Source organism: Fukomys damarensis, unplaced genomic scaffold (genome assembly GCF_012274545.1).
Source record: "Fukomys damarensis isolate Sample0158 unplaced genomic scaffold, DMR_v1.0_HiC HiC_scaffold_19, whole genome shotgun sequence".
Taxonomy (NCBI): Eukaryota; Metazoa; Chordata; class Mammalia; order Rodentia; family Bathyergidae; genus Fukomys; species Fukomys damarensis.
The window spans coordinates 6,077,128-6,101,041 of record NW_022900931.1 but is presented as its reverse complement, the minus strand read 5'-3'; the positions used below and the strand labels follow the sequence as shown (position 1 = coordinate 6,101,041).

Genomic DNA, 23,914 nt, shown 5'->3' with positions numbered 1-23,914 from the left:
CACCTTAGCCAAAAGGCTGACAAGTAATAATAATTAAATAAGAAAAGCTCCATGACTATGTAATTACAATGTCTGTCTTCCCAGGAACACACATGTTAATAGGTTGAAACACTATTACTGGACCTTCTACAGAGGTCACTGTTTTCTCGGTCCTTCCCTTGGGGAACTTCCCACCAGGGAAGGCAAGTCACCCTTGAGGAAAAAATTACAAAAGACAGTCAGCAAAACCCAGCTGGCCAGATGAGGCTCAGTGACAGCAGGCGCTCCAGCTGAGAAGGGGAAGTGAGCTGGTGGGCACGGGAAGCATCACAAAGGGGGAGTTTCCAGGCCTGGGCAACAGTCACTCACAGTCACAGGGAATTAGCAGGTTGTGCTCAAGGACCCAGCCTCCCAGCCAGACCTGCAGGTCATGAACCATAGGGACCCTGTCCGGGACCAGTTTCTCCACAGGACCAAGCAGCACATGACACAGAGTCTGCACTGGAGGATAAGGACTGCAGCCTGGCTCACACTCCTAGGCAGGGGCTCCCCACACACCCAGCCCTATATCATCTCCCAAATCCAAGTCACCAAAATGGACAGCTGAGAGGCACCACAGACTTTTCCTCCTCTTAAACCTTCACCAGTTAGCAAGTTCCACTAAATGCAGCTTCAAAAAGCTTTCAGACCTATCATCTCCTCCAATGGGCAATATTTCAGGGCAAAAGTCTGGGTTCAACCTCATGGCCTAGCCCTACCACTGTGCACTCCAGCCCAAAGGAAGTTGCTCACACTTCTCAGAAACATCCATACATACTGCCTGTCCCTGAAGGACTGTGTCATCTGAGTGAACTTCCTGTGCTACTCCTCACCCAAAAGTTCACTACCCATAGTCCCTTGTCCAGAGCACAACTGTGGTCAGGGAACATTCCTTGACTCCCTTATGAAAAAGGCTTTGTTTCTGACCAAAGATCCAGACAGAAAAAGCACTGTTTCTCTAGGGCTGCAAGAGTCCAAGTTTCCTTCTCTCTCCCTCGATTCAATTTCTGTTTTAGGACAACTGAGTGTGTGTCCTCTACTCTGCATTATTTGGCAGCCACAGGCAAGTCACTGAGAAGCTCAGGATGCTTCCTCAGCTGGGACAATGATCCTACGCTCTACCTCCCTGGATGACAGGTAATAATTCACCAAGTAAGAACTGCTCATGGAGAAATGACCCAATTTACCAAAATGCATCACCTCTGCTTCTGTGGAAGGAATCAGAACGTGCTTGGTCGTCCTAGCACTGTGCTGCATGGCTTCGAATTGTTTGTTTGTTTGTTTTTTTTTGGTACTGGGGATCGAACTCAGATCCTTGCGCTTGGGAGGCAGGCCACCAAACCGCTGGGCTAAATAAATCCCCGGCCCTCGAATTGTTTTTACTTGTCTACATTGGGGTCTTCGTCTTTTCAGCACTTAGAGCAGATATATAGCCTGTATCGGGCCTGGGTGCTGGTCTTTGCCTATCATAGATGTGACAAGTGAGGCTCTGGGAAGGCCTCTTGTCAGCCAGCTCTGAAGTGACAGAGAAAGACCTCCAGTTTGATCTGTCACTTTAAGTCCAGACAGTACTGGTGCCAGGACCCCACCATTAGTGGCAGCATGCTCTCTGATGACTTACACAGCAGTAGAGAGGGTGACCAGACGAGGGAGGCCCACAGGCTCAGAGACTAAGCCAGACTAGGCTGTCCCTAGGTGCACCCCGCTGCTACATCATAGACATCACACACAATGAACAGGTTCAAACTGGGTGGGTTTATAGTATAAAGATAGGACACCGAGCACGCAAGAAGACTCACTTCAGTCACTGCCAGTTTGATCTGCTGAGGCTACTGGCTTGTGGGACCACTCCATTCCTTCTTGCTCCAAACAACTTCTCCCTGAAGTATTATCATACAATCTATATCTCTGTGCTTATGGTGAAACTAGAGCCAGGGGTGGCTGTTTTAATATCCTACTAATAACATATATAAAGCTCTTCTCACTCTGCAAAAAAACCTAAGATCTTACAGCTAGAGCTGAAATCACTTCCAAATACCAGTTCCTGTTATTTTAAAATCAATAAGCAGAAGAATTCTAAGTCTCTAGTTGATGGCACACATGCTTGAGTAGTTTACAGGGAAATTCTGATGTCCCCCAAAGAGTTTTACATTCACAACAAAAGAAATAGGATGGATGGGTGGGTGGAGAGAACTGTGATAAAGTACAACAGACTGATAACTGTATATTCCAGCTGGTGGACTGTGGGCATTCACTGTAAAATTCCTTCTGGGTTCACTGTAAAATTTGTGTTTCAATTTAACCTAATGAAATGGGGTGGGGGGTCGGGCTGGGGGTGGTCGTCCTCAGAGATGGCCAGAGGCAAGCACTCCTTTCAGCACCAAAGTCGTGGGTGGACCCGAGGGTAAGAAGGAAGATACCAAGAAGAGTGGTCTCATCTGCCAGTCACGGCTTGCGCCCAGCAAGTCCAGAACCCTGGTATGAACGGGGCTGACGTCCCTGCCCCAGGCCTCCACCCTCCTCACTGCAGGACGGAGGCGCTTAGTTTCGGGTGAACCCGAGAATTATCTGTGGATCTTATTAAATGCGGCTTCCCGACTCTCACCTCATAGCTTTGGAATCTGAACCTCTGGGTTCCGCCCAAGACACCTGCCCTTTAAGCCGTGCCCGATGGCTCTGGTGTCCTAGGCTCTCAGGGGACAAAGTGACACCGTCTCATTCCAGCCTCCCCTACACTCACTCTCACCCCACCGGATTCGCCTGGGCGGGAAGGCAGGTCCAGCCCCACAGCTCCGGGACCTCCAGGGTCCCCTGAGCTCGGCGAGCCTCCTCCTTGCCCTTTACTCGAGGAAACAGCTGCTCAGGTCACCCTTTACCTCGGGAGACTGGCGGCCCCGGGAGGCGGGCAGAGACCGGTGCTGAGGGCGCTCCGAGGAGGATGCCAGGTGAGAAGGCTGCGAGCAGAGAGGTCCTCAACCCGTGCGTGCTGGGAGGACTTGGCAGAAGACCCAGGGCCCTCACGGGATTTTACTTCTACTCACGTGGAGGCCCCTGGGAACTGTAGTCCGCGTGTGCGCCGAGACTTCTGGGACTTGTAGTCCACCCATCTTCCCAAAGATCTTCCGGTTCTGACTGATCTGGGGCGATATTGCTCTCAGGACGCAGTCCAAGCAGGGCGAGTGCAGTGAGAAGTTTCAAGTAGTACAGAGAAGCGACTCATCACATACAAGGAAACTTCGGTATGTCTCCTTGCTAATTTCCATCAGAGATCTTTCTTCTGATTAAAAAGCTGAAACTTCCCTTTGTCCTCTGGTGGGAGCCAGCCTCTCAGTTGACTCTGCAACCACTGGGTGGGGGACAAAGCAAAGGAAGGGGCCACTGCAGAAGCCTCTTCCCTTATGCATGTGATACCCAGGGGAGGGGAACAGAGACCTGCAGTAGAGCTGCCCAGATGAACACACTGGTTGTGTCGCAGTGGCCTTGCCTGGGGCCACCATGGGAAGTTGACATGTACATCCCTGCTCCAGAAGCATGATCTAGAGGGGTGCGGAGAGGTGGGAGAGCTGGTGTACCAAGGCAGAAGAGCTTTGAGGCCATTCGAACAGAGCCTCAGGCTGGAGAAAGACTTCTGTGGAGGCTGCACGGAGGACTTTGCTGGCCAACTGAGGGTCACTGCAGGGAAGACAGCCTGTCTGGGGGACTGAGGCACCACAGAACTGTCCTGCAGGGTGTGTGATGGTGGGTGGGTAGGAGGCAGACAGCTGGAGTACTGGGATGTGCACCTCAGGAGCGCCACATCCTATCGGCTGTGGCATTAGAGGCTCATAGGAGTGCAAACCCTCCCGTGAATAATACATGCAAGGGATCCACTGGGTTGTGCTCCTGATGAGAACAGGTTACCTGACGGTCGGAAGTGAAGGTGAAGTCACGATGATAGCATCGAGTACTGGATACAAATACAGATAAACATTAGCAGAGAGGCTTGACTGCACACAGACCACAATAAATCAACTGCTTACAGATTCATCAAAACCCTCTCAGCGAGCGCAAGTCACTTGCTGAACTTCAATATACAACTGCATTTGGTGGTGAGCTTTATGTGAAAATCCAACATATATTGTATTCCACCCATAGCCTGCTAGTATTTTATTTACTGCATCCATCTGCACCTCTGTTTCATACTGTATACAAGGCTCAGTCATATTTTTAGTAAATGCATAAGCTCACCCTTATTGAGTAAAAAACTCTAGTTCACTGGTAAACTTCTTTGAAAAGGTAAAGACCCAAAGACAAGGTCAAGAAGACTCTAAGACTGTCCACAAAAAGCAAGCTGCATTTAAAAGAAAATACCAAGAGCTCCAATTAAAGTAGTGGTTCATTGCAACAGGTGATTCATTTTGCAGCCTGCTTTGTATAATATGTGGATACTAGCTATCTAAGAATCCACGAAGGAAAAAAAAAAAAGAGGAAGCAGCCACAAAGGGTCAGGGTCCTGCCATCTATGTCACAAGTACAAGGTCTTGAGTTCCAACACTGGTTACAAGAACAAAAAAGGTAAATACAAAGCATAGAAGTATTGCAGCCTGCTTTGTATAATATGTGGATACTAGCTATCTAAGAATCCACGAAGGAAAAAAAAAAAGAGGAAGCAGCCACAAAGGGTCAGGGTCCTGCCATCTGCGTCACAAGTACAAGGTCTTGAGTTCCAACACTGGTTACAAGAACAAAAAAAGTAAATACAAAGATAGAAGTAATGAAGCCCATGACTGCACTGATACTGAAGCCATATCTGCACTGAGAGCATCAGTCTTACTGGCTAAACGCATTAGTAATGCTAAGAAGTCCTTTACTACTGGTGAGGACGTGATCCTGCCTGCGGCTGAGGACATCTGCCGTGAACTTTTGGAGCAGCTGCAGTTCACACTGTGACGCATGTTCCCCTTTCAGGTAACAACATAAATAGGTGAACTGGAAAGAGCACAGTAATACCGAGGCACAATCGTCATTGATAGTACAAAACTCAGGTTGACAAGTCTACCAAAGCTGACAAAAAGGCAACGATGTTTGTTGTTTCACAGCATACCTTTCAGGGGGATGGGCAAGAGGATACGTTATATGCATTTTTGTTGCCAACCTATACTATGGCTGTAGAATTTTTGTTTTGTTTTTTGGTTTTTGAGAGAGGATCTCACTACCTAGATCAAACTGGGCTTGAACTCACTCTGTAGCCCAGGCTGGCCTTGAACTTGACAAAAGCCTCCTGCCTCAGCCTCCTGAGTGCTGGGATGACAGGCATGAACTACACCCGGGCTACAAGTCCTTGAGTGATTACATATCACAAAAACTGAACTCGTCATTTTGTGTCAGTATAGGCATGGATGGAGTGGCTGCCAAGATGGCACAGCTTCCTGGTTTTACTACACAGAGGCTATGCATTGTGTCATGTGCAGAGAAAGGCTGGTGAGCTGAGAAATGTCACTAAGTTAGCAGGATGTGATTACAACTATCAACCACACTAAAGCACATGTCCTTAATTTATGTTTGTGTAGCTCTGAGATGGACATAGTGCACACATTTTCTCCCTCCCTCTCTCTCTCTCTCTCTCTCTGTACCAGGAATCAAACTTGGGACCTTGCACTAGCAAGGCAGGCAGACAGCAGCACCACTGAACTAAATCCCCAGCCCACATTCGCTCTTATACACAGAAGTGAGATGGTTATTTAAAGGCAGATCACTTGGCCAGAGCTTTTGAGTTCAGGGAACCACTTTAGAAAAAAACAGTTCACGCTACAAGCACATTTCAGTGACAAACAATAGGTCACAAAACTTGTTAACTTGGGTGACACAGTCAACCTGCTTAACAAACTCAGTCTGTCACTGCAGAGGAGATCAAGAACTGTTTTGAAGTCAGCAGATTAAGTAGCTGCATTCAAAGCCAGATTGGAATTAGGAGGACGATGAATAAATACTGGGATTTTGGGCCAGGGATTTAGCTCAGCAATGTTGCCACCTCCCTCACAAGCACAAGGTCAAACTAAATCCCTGGTATCAAAAAAAGAAAAAAAAAAACTGGGATTTTAACATGATTCAAACATTAGTGAAGAATTAGACAAAGACTAAGCAAGGGCCTTCTTTCTCCCAGCTGGTGCATGGTTGTCTATCCAGCTGTCAAAACACTTTGCACAACTCTTCCCAATCACAAAAGACCCTCGAACCAGGAAGATACAGCTTTGTGGCCCATTTGTGAATAAGCAAGGTGAACTGACCTTGCTCGTGCTAGATGAGTATCAGTGCTTGAGATCACAAATGACAGTTTCTTAAAAGTACATTTGAGACAGTCTCAAATCTGGATAAAAAGCCAAATATCTTGAGACTGCCAGAGAGCAAGGAAAAGCCTGCTTCCATTTCCAACATCCTATCTGAGGGAAGCAGGGATTTCTCAAGTGATGGCAACCAATCTGAGATTATGGAGTAAACTGGACCAACGTGCTTCAGGCCTGTCTCCCATCAACCCAGATTAGACCATCTAGTGGGAGGAAAACAAACTCAGAGCTCCCAGTGATTCTACACATGGTGAGTTCTATACTTATCTCATTGTGTATTATAATGTAGTAAGAATACAAAGAAAGTGTCCAAGAAATGTAATGGACTTGAATCACCCTGAAACCACCCCCATACTCCTTGTCCATGGAAAAGTTGTCCTCTACAAAGCCAGTCGGTCCCTGTTGTCGAAAAGGTTGGAGGCCACTCGATTAAAGCTTCAGTTGATCAGATGAAAAGAAATCTGGGAGTGGATGCTGGTGATGGATGCCTCTTCCTAATGAACTTTGTACCACTACAAAGTAAGTGTGGTTATGGAGAGCCTGTGGGTATAGCTTAGTTGCAGACTTGTTCCTTACATTCAACACAGACCACCAAAAAAAAAAAAAGAGCAAGAGGAGTAAAGCAAAGGAACAGATGCTCATGAAAATGTGATCATTTTTCTACAGAACCAAGGGAAGTGGTATAGTAGTCACCACAGCTGGCCAGAGAACTTTCAATCTGATGTGCAAAAAAAGGCCCAACTTCTGATAGTTTGCTGGGAGATTTTCCCTAAGGCTTTGAATGTCCTTCATGACAAGTGTATTTAGGGGTCAAGCCTGTAATCCTAAGCAATATCACATAGTTTATGCCAGTGATGTGATCTAGGTGTTCCCCGGGCTGCCTCAGTCTGACCTGGGGCCATGAACGCTGAGTCACTGATGTCAACTGTGTGGGCCCTGTATGCCCACAGAACTGAACTCCATGAATCCTGGGATTCTCAGTTGAAGCTGAGCATCTGGTTGATGGGACAACTGACCATCATCTGGACTCACCTTAGACAGGACCACTGAATGCTGTGTCTGTCTTTCGGGAATCTCCCCCACATGCCTGTACTGCAGCTGGCTGTTGTGTAGTAAGCCACAACGCTGAGTGTGACAACTTTTCTAGTCCTGCGAGACCTTCTAGCAACTCACTGAGCCTGGGTGGGTTGGGGATCACAGTACCATCTGTCCTCCTCCTCCCAGGCCCTCTACTGATGCCCAGAAGAACCCATTCCCACGCGGCCCCACCTGAGACCCACGGAGCCCCTGCTGCTGCCTGGGGTTTGCCACCAACCCAGTGCCAGTGCTGGTTCTTTGTGGGTGATGTGGGGAAAGCTGTCACCTGCTGACCATCATTATAACCATTTACCTTGTAGACATCTGTAGTCCTGTGGGATGGATGAGGCAGAGGGTCAGGGCTCCCTTCAGACAGGGGGCTGAGGATTTAAAATAGACAGGGACTAATTATCAAGCAATGGCCACAAGCCTGGTTTATTGTGCATGCAGGTCCCCAGCTGGGGCTGGGTTGGGTGCTTGGTGCAGGTGAAGAGATTTCAGGTGGATGCTGGTGATGGATGCCCCTTATCAGTGTACACCCGACGACTTCCTGTGACACTCCAGTACAAGGCTTCCTCATCCTCAAGGTAGGTCTGGGGCCCTTCTTCTAGAGCATGACCACCATCCAATGAGGCCAAGCAGCACCCAGGCCATCCGAGCCTGGATTCCCCAGTGCTGCCAGGTCCTGCCTGGTTGTGTGGGATGTCCCTTTAGCGGGACACAGCAGAGAGTTGGTAGGGGCACGGGATCAAGAGAATTCCAAAGACCCCACAGTCGCTGGGCTGCGCCTGTCCCTCGGGCACTGAGAAGCTGAAGTGCTGCAGCAGGCTGGTGAAGAAGAGGAAGAGCTCCATGCGGGCCAAGGGCTCCCCGAGGCATGCACGATGGCCTGTGAAACGGAACTCGGTTAGCCTGGGCCTGGGCTTCTCCTTTCCAAGTTACACTGAAATGGGAGCAGGAAGGCGAGGACCCCACAAACACCTGCTGAGAATGGCATGAAGGCTTCATGCTTGATGAAGTTGCCCTGGGCGTCCAGGAAGTGTCCAGGATAGAAGTGGTAGGGCTTCTCCCAGGTGGTCTCATCATTCAGCACAGAAGCCAGGTTGGTGATGAGTGTGGTACCCTGTTGAAAGGTGTCCAGCATGAAAGTGGACCAGGTCGGGAACCCCAGGGCCCTCCGGTAATCACCACGGGACCCCTTCCACAAGCCCTCAGCACCCTCTGTTACACTGGAAAGGTTACATCACGAAACTCCTATGGGTGTCTCACTGCCACCTGCTCCTGTCTACAGGGCATCTTCCAATAGGCTCTGGCTTCTTGTAGCTTATCACTGCACCCTGGGGGTTCTGTGGGGACAGGGTAGCACTGTACACAACCAGTCTGGACCTGGCAGCCCTATGGGATCCATGAGCAGTGGCCAGCGTGCTGCTTAGCCACACCTGGTTTGGCCATGCTGGGGAAGGAGGGCCCAGGCCTACCTTGGGGATGAGGAAGCCCTGAACCTCAGTGTCTCGGATCGTCATGTGGGGTGTACCCAATGGGCCGATGTGCCGAAAGCGCTGCACCTCGTGAATCACGGCGTTGGTGAAGGACATGCGGGCCTGGTCCCCCATCTCTGGGCGCCGCCCCTGCCCTATCACTTCATCGATCTCCTGGTGGACACGGCCTGGACAGACATTCATCCCCACGGCAGGTCAGTGCCGGGGAGCTGTGCCCTGACCTTCTCCCTCTACCCCCTACCCAAGTTTAGGGCTGCCACCATGTCACTCTGTCAGGAGTTTGGGTCATGTCAGTGCTTGGAACCCCAGGTGTCATAACCGGCTAGGGACCCTCCCTCTACCTTTCCTCCCTCAACCTCCCACACAGTTCCCAGCCAGGCTCACGCTGCACATCCGGGTGTAGGATCATGAGGAGCAGGGCCCAGGACAGTGTGCGGGACGTGGTCACTGTCCCCGCAGCAAACAGGTCAGATGTCACAGAGCACAGGTTTGCTTCATTGAAGCTGCTCGCAGGGTTCCCCTTGGCCTGGGCCAGGCAGAGAGGTTAGGTCAGGGTATCGAAGGACGGAGCCCCAAACAGCCTCCTAATCTGCACTGTCACCCTGGACCTCTCTACTGGGAGATGCCCGGGTTCCACTTCCATGACCTGACCCCTCACACGTCCCCAACACCGCAGCCCCATGTTTCATTTCTGGCAGTCGCCCCTCACCTTCTCTATCTGAGCCAGGAAGGAATCGGTCAGGTCTCGGGGGGGCTGTGCCGGGTCCCAGGTTGTCTTGTGCTCGGTTACCAGTGTATCCAGGAGGGCGTTCAATGCAATGTGCCCAGAGCAAACCTTTTCAACTAACCCTGGGATGTGCAGCAGCCAGGGGAACATGTTCAGTACCTGTGATGGGCACAGAGAAGGCAAGGCGGTGGTCTTTCCTACACACAGCTCTCACATGGATCAGGCTCAGGTCCCAACCTTCACTGGACCCTGGCTGGCCTGTGCCTGAGGGTGACCTGCTTCCTCTCTAGTGCCTCCTCCATGCTCTGTACGGGGTTACCAGAAGCAATGTGCTACCCTGGAAACCTCACGAGTGTCGGTGGCTCCCTATGCAGACAGGAGCTGCAGACTCTGCCCCATCTACAGCCCAGAACCCGGTCCACCTCTCCCACTGTTGTGTGACAGTTGCCGCCTCCGGGCCTTTCCCGCTGCAGTGCCTCTCCAGAATGCCCTTGGTCCTATCTCCCCTATCTTCCTGAGAGGCCTAGCTGCACAAAAGAGGAATCATCCAGACTCCCGTGAGCCCTGCACCTGAGTCATTAAGCTGGATTCCTCTTTCAGAAGCATCTCCAGCAGGTCCACTGTCCTGATCAAGAACGGGTCATCATACTCAAAGCGGCGCCCATAGACGAGGGAGGAGATCACATTGCACACAGCTTTGTTCAGGAGGATGCTGGGGCTAAAAGGGCGTCCTGGAAGAAGGAATGCAGTTCAGTGTCGCCCTTCGCCCTGGCCTTTGTCTACCTTGTCCCTTGCTGGTACCCCTCAGCCCATCACCTACCGCCCTGCCCATACCCACCGTCCTGTTTGGCAAAGCTGGCACAGAGGCAGGCGGCCTCCTCGGTCACCCACTGCTCCAGCGACTTCTTACCCAGCCCGAAGTTGCGCAGAGTGGATACGGAGAAGCGGCGCTGCTCACGCCAGGCGGGTCCGTAGTGGGCCAGGGCGATCCCTGCGAGATGAGGTGATCATGCGAGTGTGACCAAGTGCACCCCGCCACGACCTCTGTGCTGCCACAGCTCTTACACACCTGAGTATAGGCTGTACCCCAGCGCACCCACATCTTTGCCCACACACAGCTTCTCAGGGGGTCATTTTCTAGTCCCCACCCACAATTCAGGAGTTTTGCTTGTGTCCCTCACCCACATCACTGCCCCATTAGACCCAGTCCTTCGATGGGTCACTGCCACCACCCCCAACTACGGCCTGTCTGCCACCCATCCTTTGCCTTGGGTGTGTGGTCTAAAGCCTAAGTGTTCGTAGATGGGCATCGGAGGCCGGTCTGCGGTGTCCTCGCTGTGCTTCACCAGGGCCTCCCGCACAGCTGCTGGCCCATTTATAACGACCACTGGGTTCCAGGCCAGCTGCAGGCTGAACACGTCCCCGAAGCGGTTCCGCAACTGCAGTCAGAGGTCACAACACTTGTCACCTCACGGTCCCCGCCAAGCTGAAGGCCTCAACTCAGCGTGAAAGCCTTGGGACACCCCGACTGAGTGTAGCACTATGGAGATCTGACTCCCTTCTTTCCTTCTTTGCGGGCCAGGGATTCGAGCCCAGGCTCCCTTGCTCACTAGGGAAGGCTGAGATTGTCTTGAAGCTGGAGAGGCCACTGCTTCTGTCTGGGGCTCACTAGGGATCTGGTCTCCCAGCCACGATCTTGATGAGTGTGGAACTGTCAGGATCCACTAGCACCCTGTTGTGCACAAGAGGAAGCTCAGACTCACAGATGTGAGCAGTAAGCCAACTCCCCGTAGCAACAGATGATGTGAAGGGCATCCCTGCCCCTCTCTTAGCCTGGATTTCCCCACTGATGCTGAGATCGTGACCCTGCTCCCCCGCCCCCAGGACCTTTCTCCCCGATGTCGTCAGAAGGGACTTGGGGCCTACATCACTTCTGCCCTACCCAACTGGATCCAGAACACACTCCCAAGTGCCACCCATCTCCCGGCCTTTGTCCTCCCACACTTTTTCCCTGCAAAGTCCCAGGCCCTGCACTGTCCTCACCTGGGCCTCTCCACCTGCTTCTTACTGGCTCAGGTCCCTATCGAGCCTGTAGCTTCACCCACCACTGTCTGCTGCTGCGGCATTACCCTCACCTCCGTGACCCTCCACCACCATCTCTCTCACCTTATAGATGGAGTACGGCAGGTCCTGGAAGTCCAACTGCAGCAAGTTTCCCAGCCCGGGCACTGGCATGGGGCCTGGCGGGTAGCGAACAGCCCAGCGTTGGCGCCGGTGCATCAGGTCCACCAGGAGCAGAAAGATGGCCAGGGCCACGGCCACAGGCCACAGTGCATCCCCGCTCAGCAGCCCCATGGAGACCACTAGATTCCTCTGGACACACAGGAAGTCGTGATCACTACAGGCACCTAGGACCAGGATGTACAATCTGGAACACCCAGTGTGTTTGTGCAAGTCAGCCGTCCTTTTATAAAGTAGCTTAGGTTGCTCTTTGCCCTGTGACTGTGCAGTCAGTGGGTACAGGGAGGGGCTAATGGAAAGACACAAATGGCTACAGAAGTCTGTGTGCTCTTTTGTCCTCTACATGTGATACCCAGGAGCGGGAGCCAGAGACGTGGCAAGAGAGGTGCACAGCAGATGAACACATTTGTTGCACTGGGCCAGCTGTGGGCCATGGTGAGAAGACAATGTGTTTATCCCTATCCCAAGGGCCATGTTCTTGAGGAGACACAGTCCTGAGAGCTGACACGCCAAAGCAGCAGTCCTAGCTGGAGGGGCCTGTCATGGAGGTTTCACAGAGTCTCTGGTGGCCAACAGAGGGAAGGCGGCAGCAGTGTGAGGATCAGGTCTGAGGTTACTCAACTGACCTACAGGACAAGACCCACTTAAGCCCTGGGGAATTCTCAGATGCAGCCCAGGCTGATTGGCCTTGTTTATTTGCCAGCACCTTCATACCTGAGACCTTCAGAGAATCACAGCAGGGTTGAGGGGAGGATGGTGTCCGTAATGCAGGCAGCATCCTGTTTGTGCCAGGAGCTTGTGTTCAGAATGGACAGCCACAAATAAAATCTATACTAATGAGGCCTGTGACTCCCAAAACTTGGCACAGAGGTGCCAGGTACTGTTGGTCATACTTCTCAGGCTCTAGTACTAATTCCAGGTCCAAAACAAAAGCAACACTCATGGCGAGGATGACACAGTGTCACCAGAAATAGTCTCCTCTTGCAGATTTGTAAGATCTATTTCAAGACTCTTAAACATCATGCTATCTAGAGCATAAACATGAAACGGGGAGGATGATAGAGAAGAAAAATCAGATTAAAAAGGGAGCCAAAAGTTACAACATGAAGAAAGACCAATACATGAAAAGATAGAAACTCCAAGCACCCCCCCCACAACTAGGGAACAGCTAATGGTAGTGACGACTGATGGAGGAATTCCAGAGTGGTGCATTCAGGCCATGTAGGTCAGAAATGCCCACACCTTGCATCTGTAGTTAACAGGCATCAGTTTGAGAAGCAGCCAGGGAGGGAGGAATTCTTGGACCATGCTGCTTTCCACAGACCTGACTGTGAGATGGAAAAATAAAATGGGTGACAGACAGGTGAGACACCAGTCCAGGATAATGTTGGCCAGGAGCAGCTTTACTTTTTTAGCCCCAACAAATTCCTTCTTGGCCAGCACTTTCCTGAACTGATACCCAGTCCAAGTACATAAGTCACCCTTACCTAGTTGACTCTACTCTGAATTGATACATGTTCCAAACATCTGTCACTCTTATCTAGCTGACTGTACCATGAACTGTTTTCTAACCTAAGTTTGAACTTGTTATAGACCAATCAATAATAATGACATCATATGTAAGCAACCACTTACTCTGCTTCTGTACTTAATTCCTACTTACAAACCCTATATAAACTGTAGAAGGACAAAAGACAATTTGCCTGGTTCTTTGAGGAACTATCCCGACCAGGACTGCTCATGAAAGTCTGCTTTCTGCCTCCAAGTCCTGGGGGCCTTTCAGTCTTTCCCATTTGCCACTAAAACCCAGCTGATCAAAATCAGCTGATGGCAGAACATCAAGCTTCTTACTTGAAGTTGTTAAAGGAACTAAAACAAGAGTGCTAGGAATAATAGAGTCCAGGGGCCATTTACTTTGGGGGTCTGAGGTTCTGTTGTGTAGACTTACCACTTAACTCTAACGATGTGAGACATCTTACCCCCTCCTGTCTTTGTCTCCTAGTCAATACTTACATTTTAATATTCAACAAGAGCAAGCTATGCACCAGGTTAATAGAAACAGAGGGGGTGATAGGGCTGACAGGACTGTGAAAATGTTACTGGGAATGGGGTAATTTGCAAATGTAGCCAAACAGCAGCAATATACTGTTGAGACTTTTGAACAAATAGGAGCCAAGATGAAAACAGCTAGACTGACTGTGCACAAGATTGGGGCTCCTGTCCTATTTTTCTTAAATTCTTAAAAGGACCAAGAGAACCTTACACATAGTTTGAGGCCCAAATTCAAGAAGTCATGCATGGACAAATTTCTCACGCTCTAGCAGCCAACGTACTTATTCTCCAACTTGCTTACGACGACACTAACCGACACTGTAAACAGGCTCTGGCCACCTCGGGAGCATCTAAAAACTCAAACAGTTACATTAAGTCTGGTCAGGATATCAGTTCAGAAACTCATGGCGGTCTGTGTTAGCACGAGCAATGGTGGCTCTTATAAAACAAGGTAAAAATAATAATGCTAAAAATGTTAAATTTTTTCGTTATGGTAAAATGGGACATTTTCACCAAAAATGTACAGTTGAAAGCCAAGGTAAGAAGTCTAACATTTCGGGAACTTGCACTAATTCTAACCTGGAAAATAGTGAGGCTCCCTGGATTCCTAGTAGTGGGACCCACATGGGCAGCAGGCCTTGCAGGGGGTAGAGGGGAGGTACCACTCAGACAGCCCAGGCTAAAGCACAAGTGTTCCAGAGGAACCAGTGGACACAGGCAGACCCAGTAACTTACAAGACTAAAATCAATCTGGTTGCTGGTGGTTCTATACAAATATATACAGCCCTTTTATACCAAATATATCATTTCAAAGACTAAAACATTAGAGTTTTAACCCAGCAGAACCTTTTTTTTTTTTTTTTTTGGTACTGGGGATCGAACTTGGGACCTTGAGCTTCGAGGGAGGCAATGGCACCATTGAGCGAAATCCCTGGCCATAAAGTGCAACTTCTAAAACAGAAAGAGGGAGTACAGTTACTTCCACAAGCTTAATTAGACCTTGTTACTTTCATTTTTAAAAAAGTTTTTAAAAATCCACTTGTGGAAAGTAAATATGCCCCATAGGAACTCCATTAGCAAAAGGACAAAATTACAGAAACACCCTAGACACAAGCGTTGTAAAGGGATGTACTAATTGAAAGGTAATATGGCTCAATACATTCAACGACGTGGGGAACAGGTTATGCTTGTGGTTGAACATCTGTTCTGGAGACATGTTGTGGCTACCATCCAGAAAGCTTGGATTGGCTTTCCTCCAAGGTAAAGTATAGAATGGTAGAGATGTGTCCTCAGCACAAGATAGAAAGATCCTATATTTAAATTTACATGTTCAAATTGGTATTTGTATCTATACTCCTTATTATGTTTTTCTTTATGACAGACTCCTGACTCTATGTTCAGTGCTATGACGGTTATGTTCGCATGCTTAGTATGAATACCCCCAGTGTCAGGGATAGAATACTGGGTTACATCCCTACCCTCCCTTGCACAGGCCAGTTATTTGGATGGATCTGTCACCTGAAATTCATCATTAAACTGACACATCCCATTTATGGGTAGATTTGATACCAGGCCCAGTCATCCCAATAGACATGAAAGATAAAGCAACTGTTAACTATACTTTTCATTTTACTTATCCTCCTGTGTGTGTGGAAGATGTTTCTATACAGTCTAATTATTGTTATGCTGCCTCACCTCAGACCTGGTTGGCCAATACTTCTGAAAACTTTGTGATGTCAACTTAGGTCCATTTCTATCTGGAGAACAAACAGACTTCTTACAACCCAAATATCCAATCTATCAAGCTCATATTACATAGAATGGATTTCATAAAGATGCACCTCTGCCACAGAATATATGTAGGGTCCGATCAGGAAGATGTGGAAAATTGGGACCACGTGAATTTATGCACTGGGTATTATGGGGAAATTTTACATGAAGAAAGGACAATAATACAGACTAGGGTAAATGAAATTGGACTGACCTTGATAATGTGACTGAAAGAATCTGTCCCTACTAAGGAAATAAATTGGAGAAAAGAAGGTTTTAATATACCTTCTTCCCAGTTTTTACATTATGGAAAAGTGAGGCCTGCCCAAAGAATATTACGGAAATTGATTCTTCCCTATATTGAACGAAGCTTATGGACTGGTAATGATATAAAATCAACCTCAGCAGTACTATATCATTAAGAAAGTTCTAAGGACCTGTTCAAGCTTCCACATGTATCTATAAACCATATGTTTTCATGTAGTGGAGTATACAATGGGATACTAATTCTTTTAACTGTCAAAAATGCACCTTGAGTCATTGTATTCCTTTCAGATCTGTACAAAATAAGACTAATGATCCTAGGGTGTATGCCAGGAATATAGGTTCCTGTTAATTTAACGGAACCATGGTGATATATGCCTAGTGGTCATCTGTTACAAATCCTGCTTGATCATCTCATACATAGAGCAAAGAGAATGCTGGGACTAATCACTGCTGGCATAGTCTCTTTGGTATTGATTACAGTGTAGCTGTTTCCTCTGTTGTTTTGGCTCATTCTGATCAAACAACTCATTTCCTAGATAATTGAACCAAGACTGCTGATGGGGCCTCGAAAATGCAACATCCTGTAAGACAAAGCTGCAATCCCAAGTAAGTGTGTTTGAGACTACTGTTCTCTGGATGGGAGGTCAGATTGAAAGTTTACAGCTACAACAAGGCCTCAAATATCATTATAATATTATTTGATCTTCTTGCATTATGCCTTTACCTTCTAATTAATCTGGCCAGCAATTGGAACATATATCAAATCTGAGCCTCCCTGGGAGGTATCAGAGAGGGGTTCGTTTAGTTTATAGTCTTTTGTGCCATGAGTTAATTTTCTTTCTTCTTTTTCGGTACCAGGTATCGAACTCGGGTCCTTGCGAGTACAAGGCAGGCGGCAGTACCACGGAGCTAAATCCCTGGCCCAAGATCATTTTCCAACAAGGAACATCATGCAGAGTCAACCATAAGTAAAAGAGCAGCATCAGAGGAGAGACCTAGAGCCAGCGCTCTATAGCTTAAGAGTTGCTTGTCTTTCCTTAGCAAAAGCAGTGAGACAGCTCTTTTTTTTTTAACAGCAGTTACACTGCCTATCACACACACTGAGGAATGTTGACAAACATAAGCCTGCATGACCTAGACTATGATGCACATGCGTGCATGGTTCAGTACGTTAAGTCACTTTTATATGCCTGTAGCCCGTTACGTGCATGTCCGTGCAACAGTAGTCATGAACTGAAGTGTCTTCAGGTGCACTTTCATTTCCTGGCCTTTGAGTCATTAACCAAGCTTTAGGTATAACAGGTATAATTAAAAGTGGTAACCCACATCCCAGCCTCTCAAAGAGCACACTATTATTTGCCACAGCACAGCTTGTAGCCATCTACCACAAGGTGGATCTCAAGGACTTTTACCACTGGACATAAGTAATCAAAGCAACGCAAGATCCAAACAACTTAGCATTTGTGAGTCCATGTGATTTGGCATCAACATCAGTAGACCTCCAATGCTACTCCTAAACAAAAAGTCCACTACACACAGCCCATCTGCCAAAACACAGCCACAGCCACAGCACATTCCACTAGCTTTCACAAGAAAGTGCCTTTGCTAATGGAGAAAGATTCAAATAGAGAAAACAGTATTCCGAGTCACAGTAAAAAAACACAGACTACAAATCACTCTGGGGCCAGGAACCCATCCTCTGCCATCCTCCTCTGCCTCTGCCTCTTGCTTTTTCAGGGCAGCTGAGTGTGCAGGCTACTTTGCACGATACGACAAGACTGGGCAAGTCGTGCAGAAGCTCTGGACGTTTCCTTATCGGAGGAATAATTGTATCTGTTACTACCTCTCTGGAAGACAGGTGAGAATCGGCCCACAAAGTGCAGGCAAAGGCCCACAGTAGAGGGAAATCTCATTCCCCGACTGGTGTGGTTCTTGTTCTTAACCATGATCACATTTATCCTGAAGCCCTAAGAGGTTAGTATTCTCCTAAAATCCCATGATGGTAACTTGCTCACTGCTCTACCTGTACCTTCTGCCCTATCTTTGCTTTCTTCTTGAAGGAAAAGTCCAGAGAGAGGTACCAGGTCTGGATTCAGAAGGAACTGATGTGTACTTAACACATTATTTGACAAGCACACTTAGTTGTTACAGAACCCTCTTAAAACCTCCTTGCAGTAACAATGCACAGTGCTGGATCCCCCAAGGACAGACCAACCAGGGTCTCACAGAACACACAGATTGGGAGCCTGAAAAAATAAAAAAAAATATTTCTGGGAAAAGAATACAATATTTCTAAAACACTTCAAACTGCTGAAGTGAGAACAATCACTGGGATAATACACATCTGCCACCATGCCAAGCTTTGAAGATTTCTGCTTACCCTCTATAGGTCAAAATATCATCTTCATGTGAAGCAGTGTTTTGGGCAATGGAGATGCATTTTTGAAGGCCACTTTTCCTTTCCATTTTAGACAAATGAATAGGGTGAGGGGTTTGTGCTTTGAAGCTGTGAAAAACATACCTGCACCAAGCGACTCAAAGCCACCAACCCTATTCAGCACTATGAGCTTGACAGCAGTGCTACGCAGCCCTATTTGCCTAAAGCTTCGAAATCACCCTCCAAACTAGCAGATTAAAATTTATAGTGTAAAAATCTTGGACAGAGCATACAGATGAGCAGTCACTTCAGCTCACGCCTACATGATCGCCTGAGGCTACTGGCCTTTGGGATCCTCCCTTGTGTCCCTCTTAACACAATTTTGTTCCCTGACCTATCGTCATTCAAAAATTCCATACCTGTGCTCTTAAGGTGAGCCTATTACCATGGCCAGGTTTTTAAGAATCCAACAATACATGCAAAGCTACTCCTACATCTCACAGGCCCACTCTAGGGAAATCTGCCAAAACACTTTGCATCTCATAGCAGTGAGGCAGATAGACTTTCAAATACCTGAGACTTCTCTCATTTAAAAATCAGTAAGAAACAAGAATCCTGAGACTCCAGTTGGTGGTGTACATGCTTGAGTGCTTCAGGGAGAAAATACAGAACTTTGACTTGCATAAGCATAAAAAAAAAAAAAGATGAACAGGTGGGTGAACAGAAACATGATAACCACCTGTTAACTGTATACCCCAGCTGGGCTCTGTGATGGCTCGCTGTAAAATAACTGTATGTTCACTGTGAAATTTCTGAGTGTTTCAAATGTTTCCTACTAAAGCAAGAAGGGGCATTTCTTCTGAGGTGGCCAGTGACTGAGGATAAGTCTTCTGTGAAGAACACGGGACAGCAGAAAACTAGCACTCCTCTCTGCTGAGTCTTAGATGGGTCCCATGGCAAGAGGCAAGGTACCAAAAGGGTGGTCACATTTGCAGACACCACCTGCCCACATCAGGCCCCAGAGTGCATACTAAACTGCTCTAAAAGCTGCCCATCCTTCCTGCCGTGGAACAGAAATTCGCATTTCCAGGTGAGCCTGAGAATTATCTATGGACATTATCAAATACAGCTCCCCTGGCCGCATCTGTAGCTGCCAAATCCGAACCTCAGGGGATGCCTGCGGGAATTTGCCCTTTAAACATGGCCCAGGTGGTTCTCCTGATCCTAAGGCCTAGTAGGACCCCAGGGCAACAAAGCGACAGCGACACCTGCTGGGCAGCCCTGGCACACCCTTCCTCCGAGTTCCCGGGAGGCGGAGTACCCGCCAGAGTCCGGGAAAGGGCCCGCTGCGCTGCTGGCCACCGGGACGCTCCCCGGGGTGCTCGGCGGCCTGTAGCGCTGGGAGAGCGTCCTCTCTCCCTTCCTCAGAAAACAGCGCCCGGCTCACCCCTCCACAGCCGCGGGGCACAAAGTGCGGCGTCCTGAGGACGCAGCGGGGCCTAACTTGGCCCGGCCCCAGGCGCGGGACAGCTCCGGGTCCCGAGGAGGCCAGTGCTACGGCCTCCGTCCCAGCGGCCCCGGAGTAACGGACCCCTCCACGACACCCGGGTCGCCCTTTACCTGAAGGAGACCAGCAGAACCTGAGGCGAGGGTCTCTGCTACAAGGATGTGGGCTGAGGAGGAGCCGCTCAGGGGGCTTTTATCTCATCCTGCGCCCAGAGTCCGCTGGGAGTTGTAGTGGGCCAGTGCGTAGATCCCTCTGGGAATTGTAGTCCAGCAGGACGCTACCAGTGGACTGGGCTTACAATGGGTCTGGCGGCCCACCAGGCTGCCTTTGGCAAGGAAGAACTGCGATAATACTTTAAAGCGGTAAAGAAGTAACTCATCTCATGCAAGGAAACTTCGGAGTAATAGATAATTTCTCATCACTGATGATGGAAATTAAAAAAAACAATAGGATGCCATAATATTTAAGTACTGAAAGTAAATAGACTGACAACCAAACTTTCTCTTTGTAACCAAAGTATCCATTCACGATTAAAAGGGAAGCAAGACATCTACAGGGTAAACGAAAGTTGAGGGAGTACACTATCAGCGGACCTGCCTTGGAGTATGTTGTAGAGGAAACTGTCCAGGCTGAAATGAAATTACACTAGACAGTAACTGAAAACCACAGAGGAAATAACACTGGCCGAGGTAACAAATGTAGATGTAAAAATCAGCACTGTTGAACTTTGGGTTTGTATCTCCTCATTGGGAACGTCAAACGGTAGGACGACTGAGGGAATCAGTACGGGGGTTCCTGACAAAATGAGGAATTGTCCTGTGATCCAGGAATACAGCCACAAATACTGAAAGGAGGGTCTCTGACCCTTATCCCTTGATCATGTCATTGTTGTTTCCAGTGGCTGAAGGGGGAAGCAATGCACTTGTCCCCTGGCAGATGAGAGGATCCGTGAAATGAGGGACAGCGGAGTCACTTATCACCTGGGACACATTCCAAGACCCCAGGAGATGCCTGTTGGGATTTGCCTACAGAACCAAACCATAAAATACTCTGCGTTTTCCCATGCAAACCTACTGCAACCACTAATCATGATGAGTCAATCTCAGAGGATTAAGAATGCCTAGCAGATTACTAAATCAGAGTTGTGGATGTGACTGGAGACGACTGACACGTACAGCACAAACCGAGGGGGGAAGACCCACCCTAGTGTCACTAGCAGCAGCCCTAGCTGGAATAGAGAGGAAAAGGAAAAGAGAGAGAAGCATTTCCCATGCTGCAGAACTCCAGTTATCCTGAGCAGGACTGTCTTTTCCTGCCATCGCCTTTGAACATCTGTCTCCAGAGATTCCCCGATGACCTGAGAAGGAGTTTCCAGGCCTTTGACCTTGGTTGGCTGTGCACCCTTGATCTCTCTTATTCAGGACTCTCCATCTTCTTGCTGAGCAGCTCCTGACCCTCTGAGCCTAACTAACGAATCCCCTCGCATAGTTCTATGTGATTCTGTTCCTCAAAGAACCCTAACTGATGCGCACACCCATGGTGCGGCAAATATCTAACTCAGGCCCACGAGAGATTAGCAACAATCCCTAACACGAAAACAATTGTAACACTGGGCCTTGATGAAGGCACGCGAGTGGGGTTTGCTCTCGCACACGTCATAGCTCAGGGCAGACACCTGGGGGATGCTGTGAGCTGATCAACAACACCTCCAAGATGAGACGAAGGGAGGAAAGGGCGAGGGCACCGCGAGGCGGCATCAGGCGACTCTGGGCCTCCTAACGTGAACACAGAGCTAGACGGAGCAACGCTCCACGTGATCACCAGGACCACTAGAAGGTGCCTGACAGGTCCCAAGCCAATAGAGTAGGAAGGCGCTGAACACAGGTATCATTTCCGTCTGTAGGGAGTAGAGTGGAGGAGGGAGATGAGATTAATCACGCTCCTCAGCTATCTCACGATTTAACGTTTATGAATTGTCAGTTTCTGGAATCCTCACGTAAGGTTTATGGACTGTGATTGCCCACCTTTAAAAGATACTGAGCGAAGAGAAAGAGTGGGAATGGGGGACTACTGGGCACCCACAAAATGCAGTTGCCCTGCCTTCAAAAGCAAAGAAGTGGTGACATCTGCTAGGACGTGAAGGCATCCTCAGGATGTTACCTTACCTGAAGTGTTGCCAGACTCCACTTTGATGACCTCCCTATGGTGGTCAAATTCTCAGAAACAGAAAGTAGAGCGGTGGCCACCAGCGGATGGGAGAGGAGGGGACGGGAGCTACTGTCAAAGTGACTTAGAGCTTCGGTTTGGGATGGGCGGTGCTGATAGCTTTGTGTCGAGGACCAGAGGAGAATGAAGGCCTAACTGGCCTCTGTGAGCACGAAAGAGCTAAGGCTGCGCTGAGGTGAGCCTGCGTGTTAGGGAACAGTTACGACAGCTGGGGTGAAGTTGTGTACCAGAGTGAGAACTAATGATACTGGGAACCAGATGAATCTTGTGTCCCTCTGATTGCTTGTGCCTGTGTGTGTGCGAATGAAAGCAAAAGGCTCAGGGATCCGTCCTCTCTGCCTCCTAGAGGCAACAGCCCCCTGGCTGCCTGCATGTTTAGCTGACTCCCTGTCTGTTTGTCATTCATCCTTGTTCACTCCTGGTTCCGGGAGGAACAAAGTACCAGTCACCTCCAGTTGGCACCGGAAACAGGGAGAGAAGGCCAAGGTCGTCCACAGCTCTGCACTATTCAGTACACGTGGAAAAGGGCCTGGGGGTAGGGCTCAGTGCCAGAATTGCACAAAGCCTCAGTTTCCTTCCCAGCACACCACACACACAGAAAACAAAAACAACACGCTATATTTTAAAGAGGTATCTTCTATAATATTAAAAGTAAAAAACAGGCTGATATGTATGTGATTATTTTGCTCTCAATCAGAGTGAAGAGGAGAGGCCTGGGCAGCAAAGTCCCCTAAGCTGGCTTGGGACTTCAGTGCAGCTGACACAAAGCAGATGCTCCACTCTTAACACACTGCTGGGAGCCCCTTCCTGATGAAGGTGTCTTTATAAACCTGGGGCTCTGACCCACACCAGAATGGCCACACCAGATATAAATTATTTTACAGTACTAGTGGGGTGATGGAGACCACGCTGAGCAGGCCGCAGATTTATAAACTGGCTTTTCTTATTACAAGTCTGAGTGTGCCTACTGGCCCAGGGTGGCTGCCTGAAGAGCCAGCAGTTGCTGTGTGCTCATGCCACTGGTCACAGCGGAGGTCTGGATACGTCACCCTGTGACCTCCTGGATGGCGAGACGATATTGCAGCTAAGGGCAACATGACTCATACACAGAACTTCTATGCAAGCAAGTATTAATCTAAGGGGAAGAACAAAATTCCCATTAATCAGTGATCTGTTCCTGCTAGAATGCTTGTGTCTTTGTTGCTAGGACTCTGCTCAGTGCTCTCCCATCCACTATTCCCCACTTTGGTCTTCACCCCTCCGAGAAGCTGTGTTTAATGAATAGTGGCAAGCTCCAGGAGACAGCATCTGAGCCTGAGAAGAGCCTGTCAGTCATCCTGGGCCCCTTATACAGTAAAGTGTTGTCTTATCTTCTGTTATCTTGTGCCAGACCCTAGTCAAGCAATTGGAGTCCAATCAGCCCCCAACAGCGGAGGCCTGGGGCTGTCTCACTGTGGGTGCCCCAGGAGTACAAAGGGACTGAGCCACGGATTGGCAGCACGTGGGGATCCCAACCCTACACGAATGAGCCCCAGCTAATGCCTGGTGCCACGGTTCTACCGAGCTTTCCTGATCCAGCGCCAGCTACGTATGTCACACCTTGCTGCTGAGAGAACTGACCATCGTCTGTAACGCTGCACACAGAGCACAGCTGAGCCCTTCCGCCAATCCTCTTGGATTCTACCTTGAGCGTCTTTTACTGTTGTTGATTTTCATCTCTCCTCTTCCTCTGATGAAACATGAGTGAGCGTTAGAGCTTCTCAAGTTCGATGAGAACTTCTAGCATCTCACTGCACCTCAGGGGTTCTTGGGGACCACCAGTCCCTCTGC

General features: G+C 48.9%; 1 protein-coding gene across 5 annotated transcripts; it reads right to left on the bottom strand.

Moving 5' to 3' along the window:
* Positions 1-7,826: 7,826 nt before the first annotated feature.
* Positions 7,827-20,068, bottom strand: LOC104869262 (cytochrome P450 2D6-like). 5 transcript variants are annotated; one of them, XM_010634407.3, is made up of 10 exons: positions 19,972-20,068; positions 11,811-12,052; positions 10,912-11,083; positions 10,483-10,635; positions 10,215-10,375; positions 9,627-9,803; positions 9,302-9,443; positions 8,897-9,084; positions 8,400-8,541; positions 7,827-8,307 (listed from the first exon to the last, which is right to left on the bottom strand). In XM_010634407.3, exons 2-10 carry the CDS (start codon positions 11,997-11,999, stop codon positions 8,129-8,131), a joined length of 1,503 nt encoding a protein of 500 aa, XP_010632709.1. In that variant the 5' UTR covers positions 12,000-12,052; positions 19,972-20,068; the 3' UTR covers positions 7,827-8,128. The 5 variants fall into 5 exon arrangements, with proteins under 5 accessions (XP_010632709.1, XP_010632712.1, XP_019064491.1 ...); XM_010634410.3 differs by having other exon boundaries at positions 9,302-9,437; XM_019208946.2 differs by having other exon boundaries at positions 10,555-10,635.
* Positions 20,069-23,914: the final 3,846 nt, after the last annotated feature.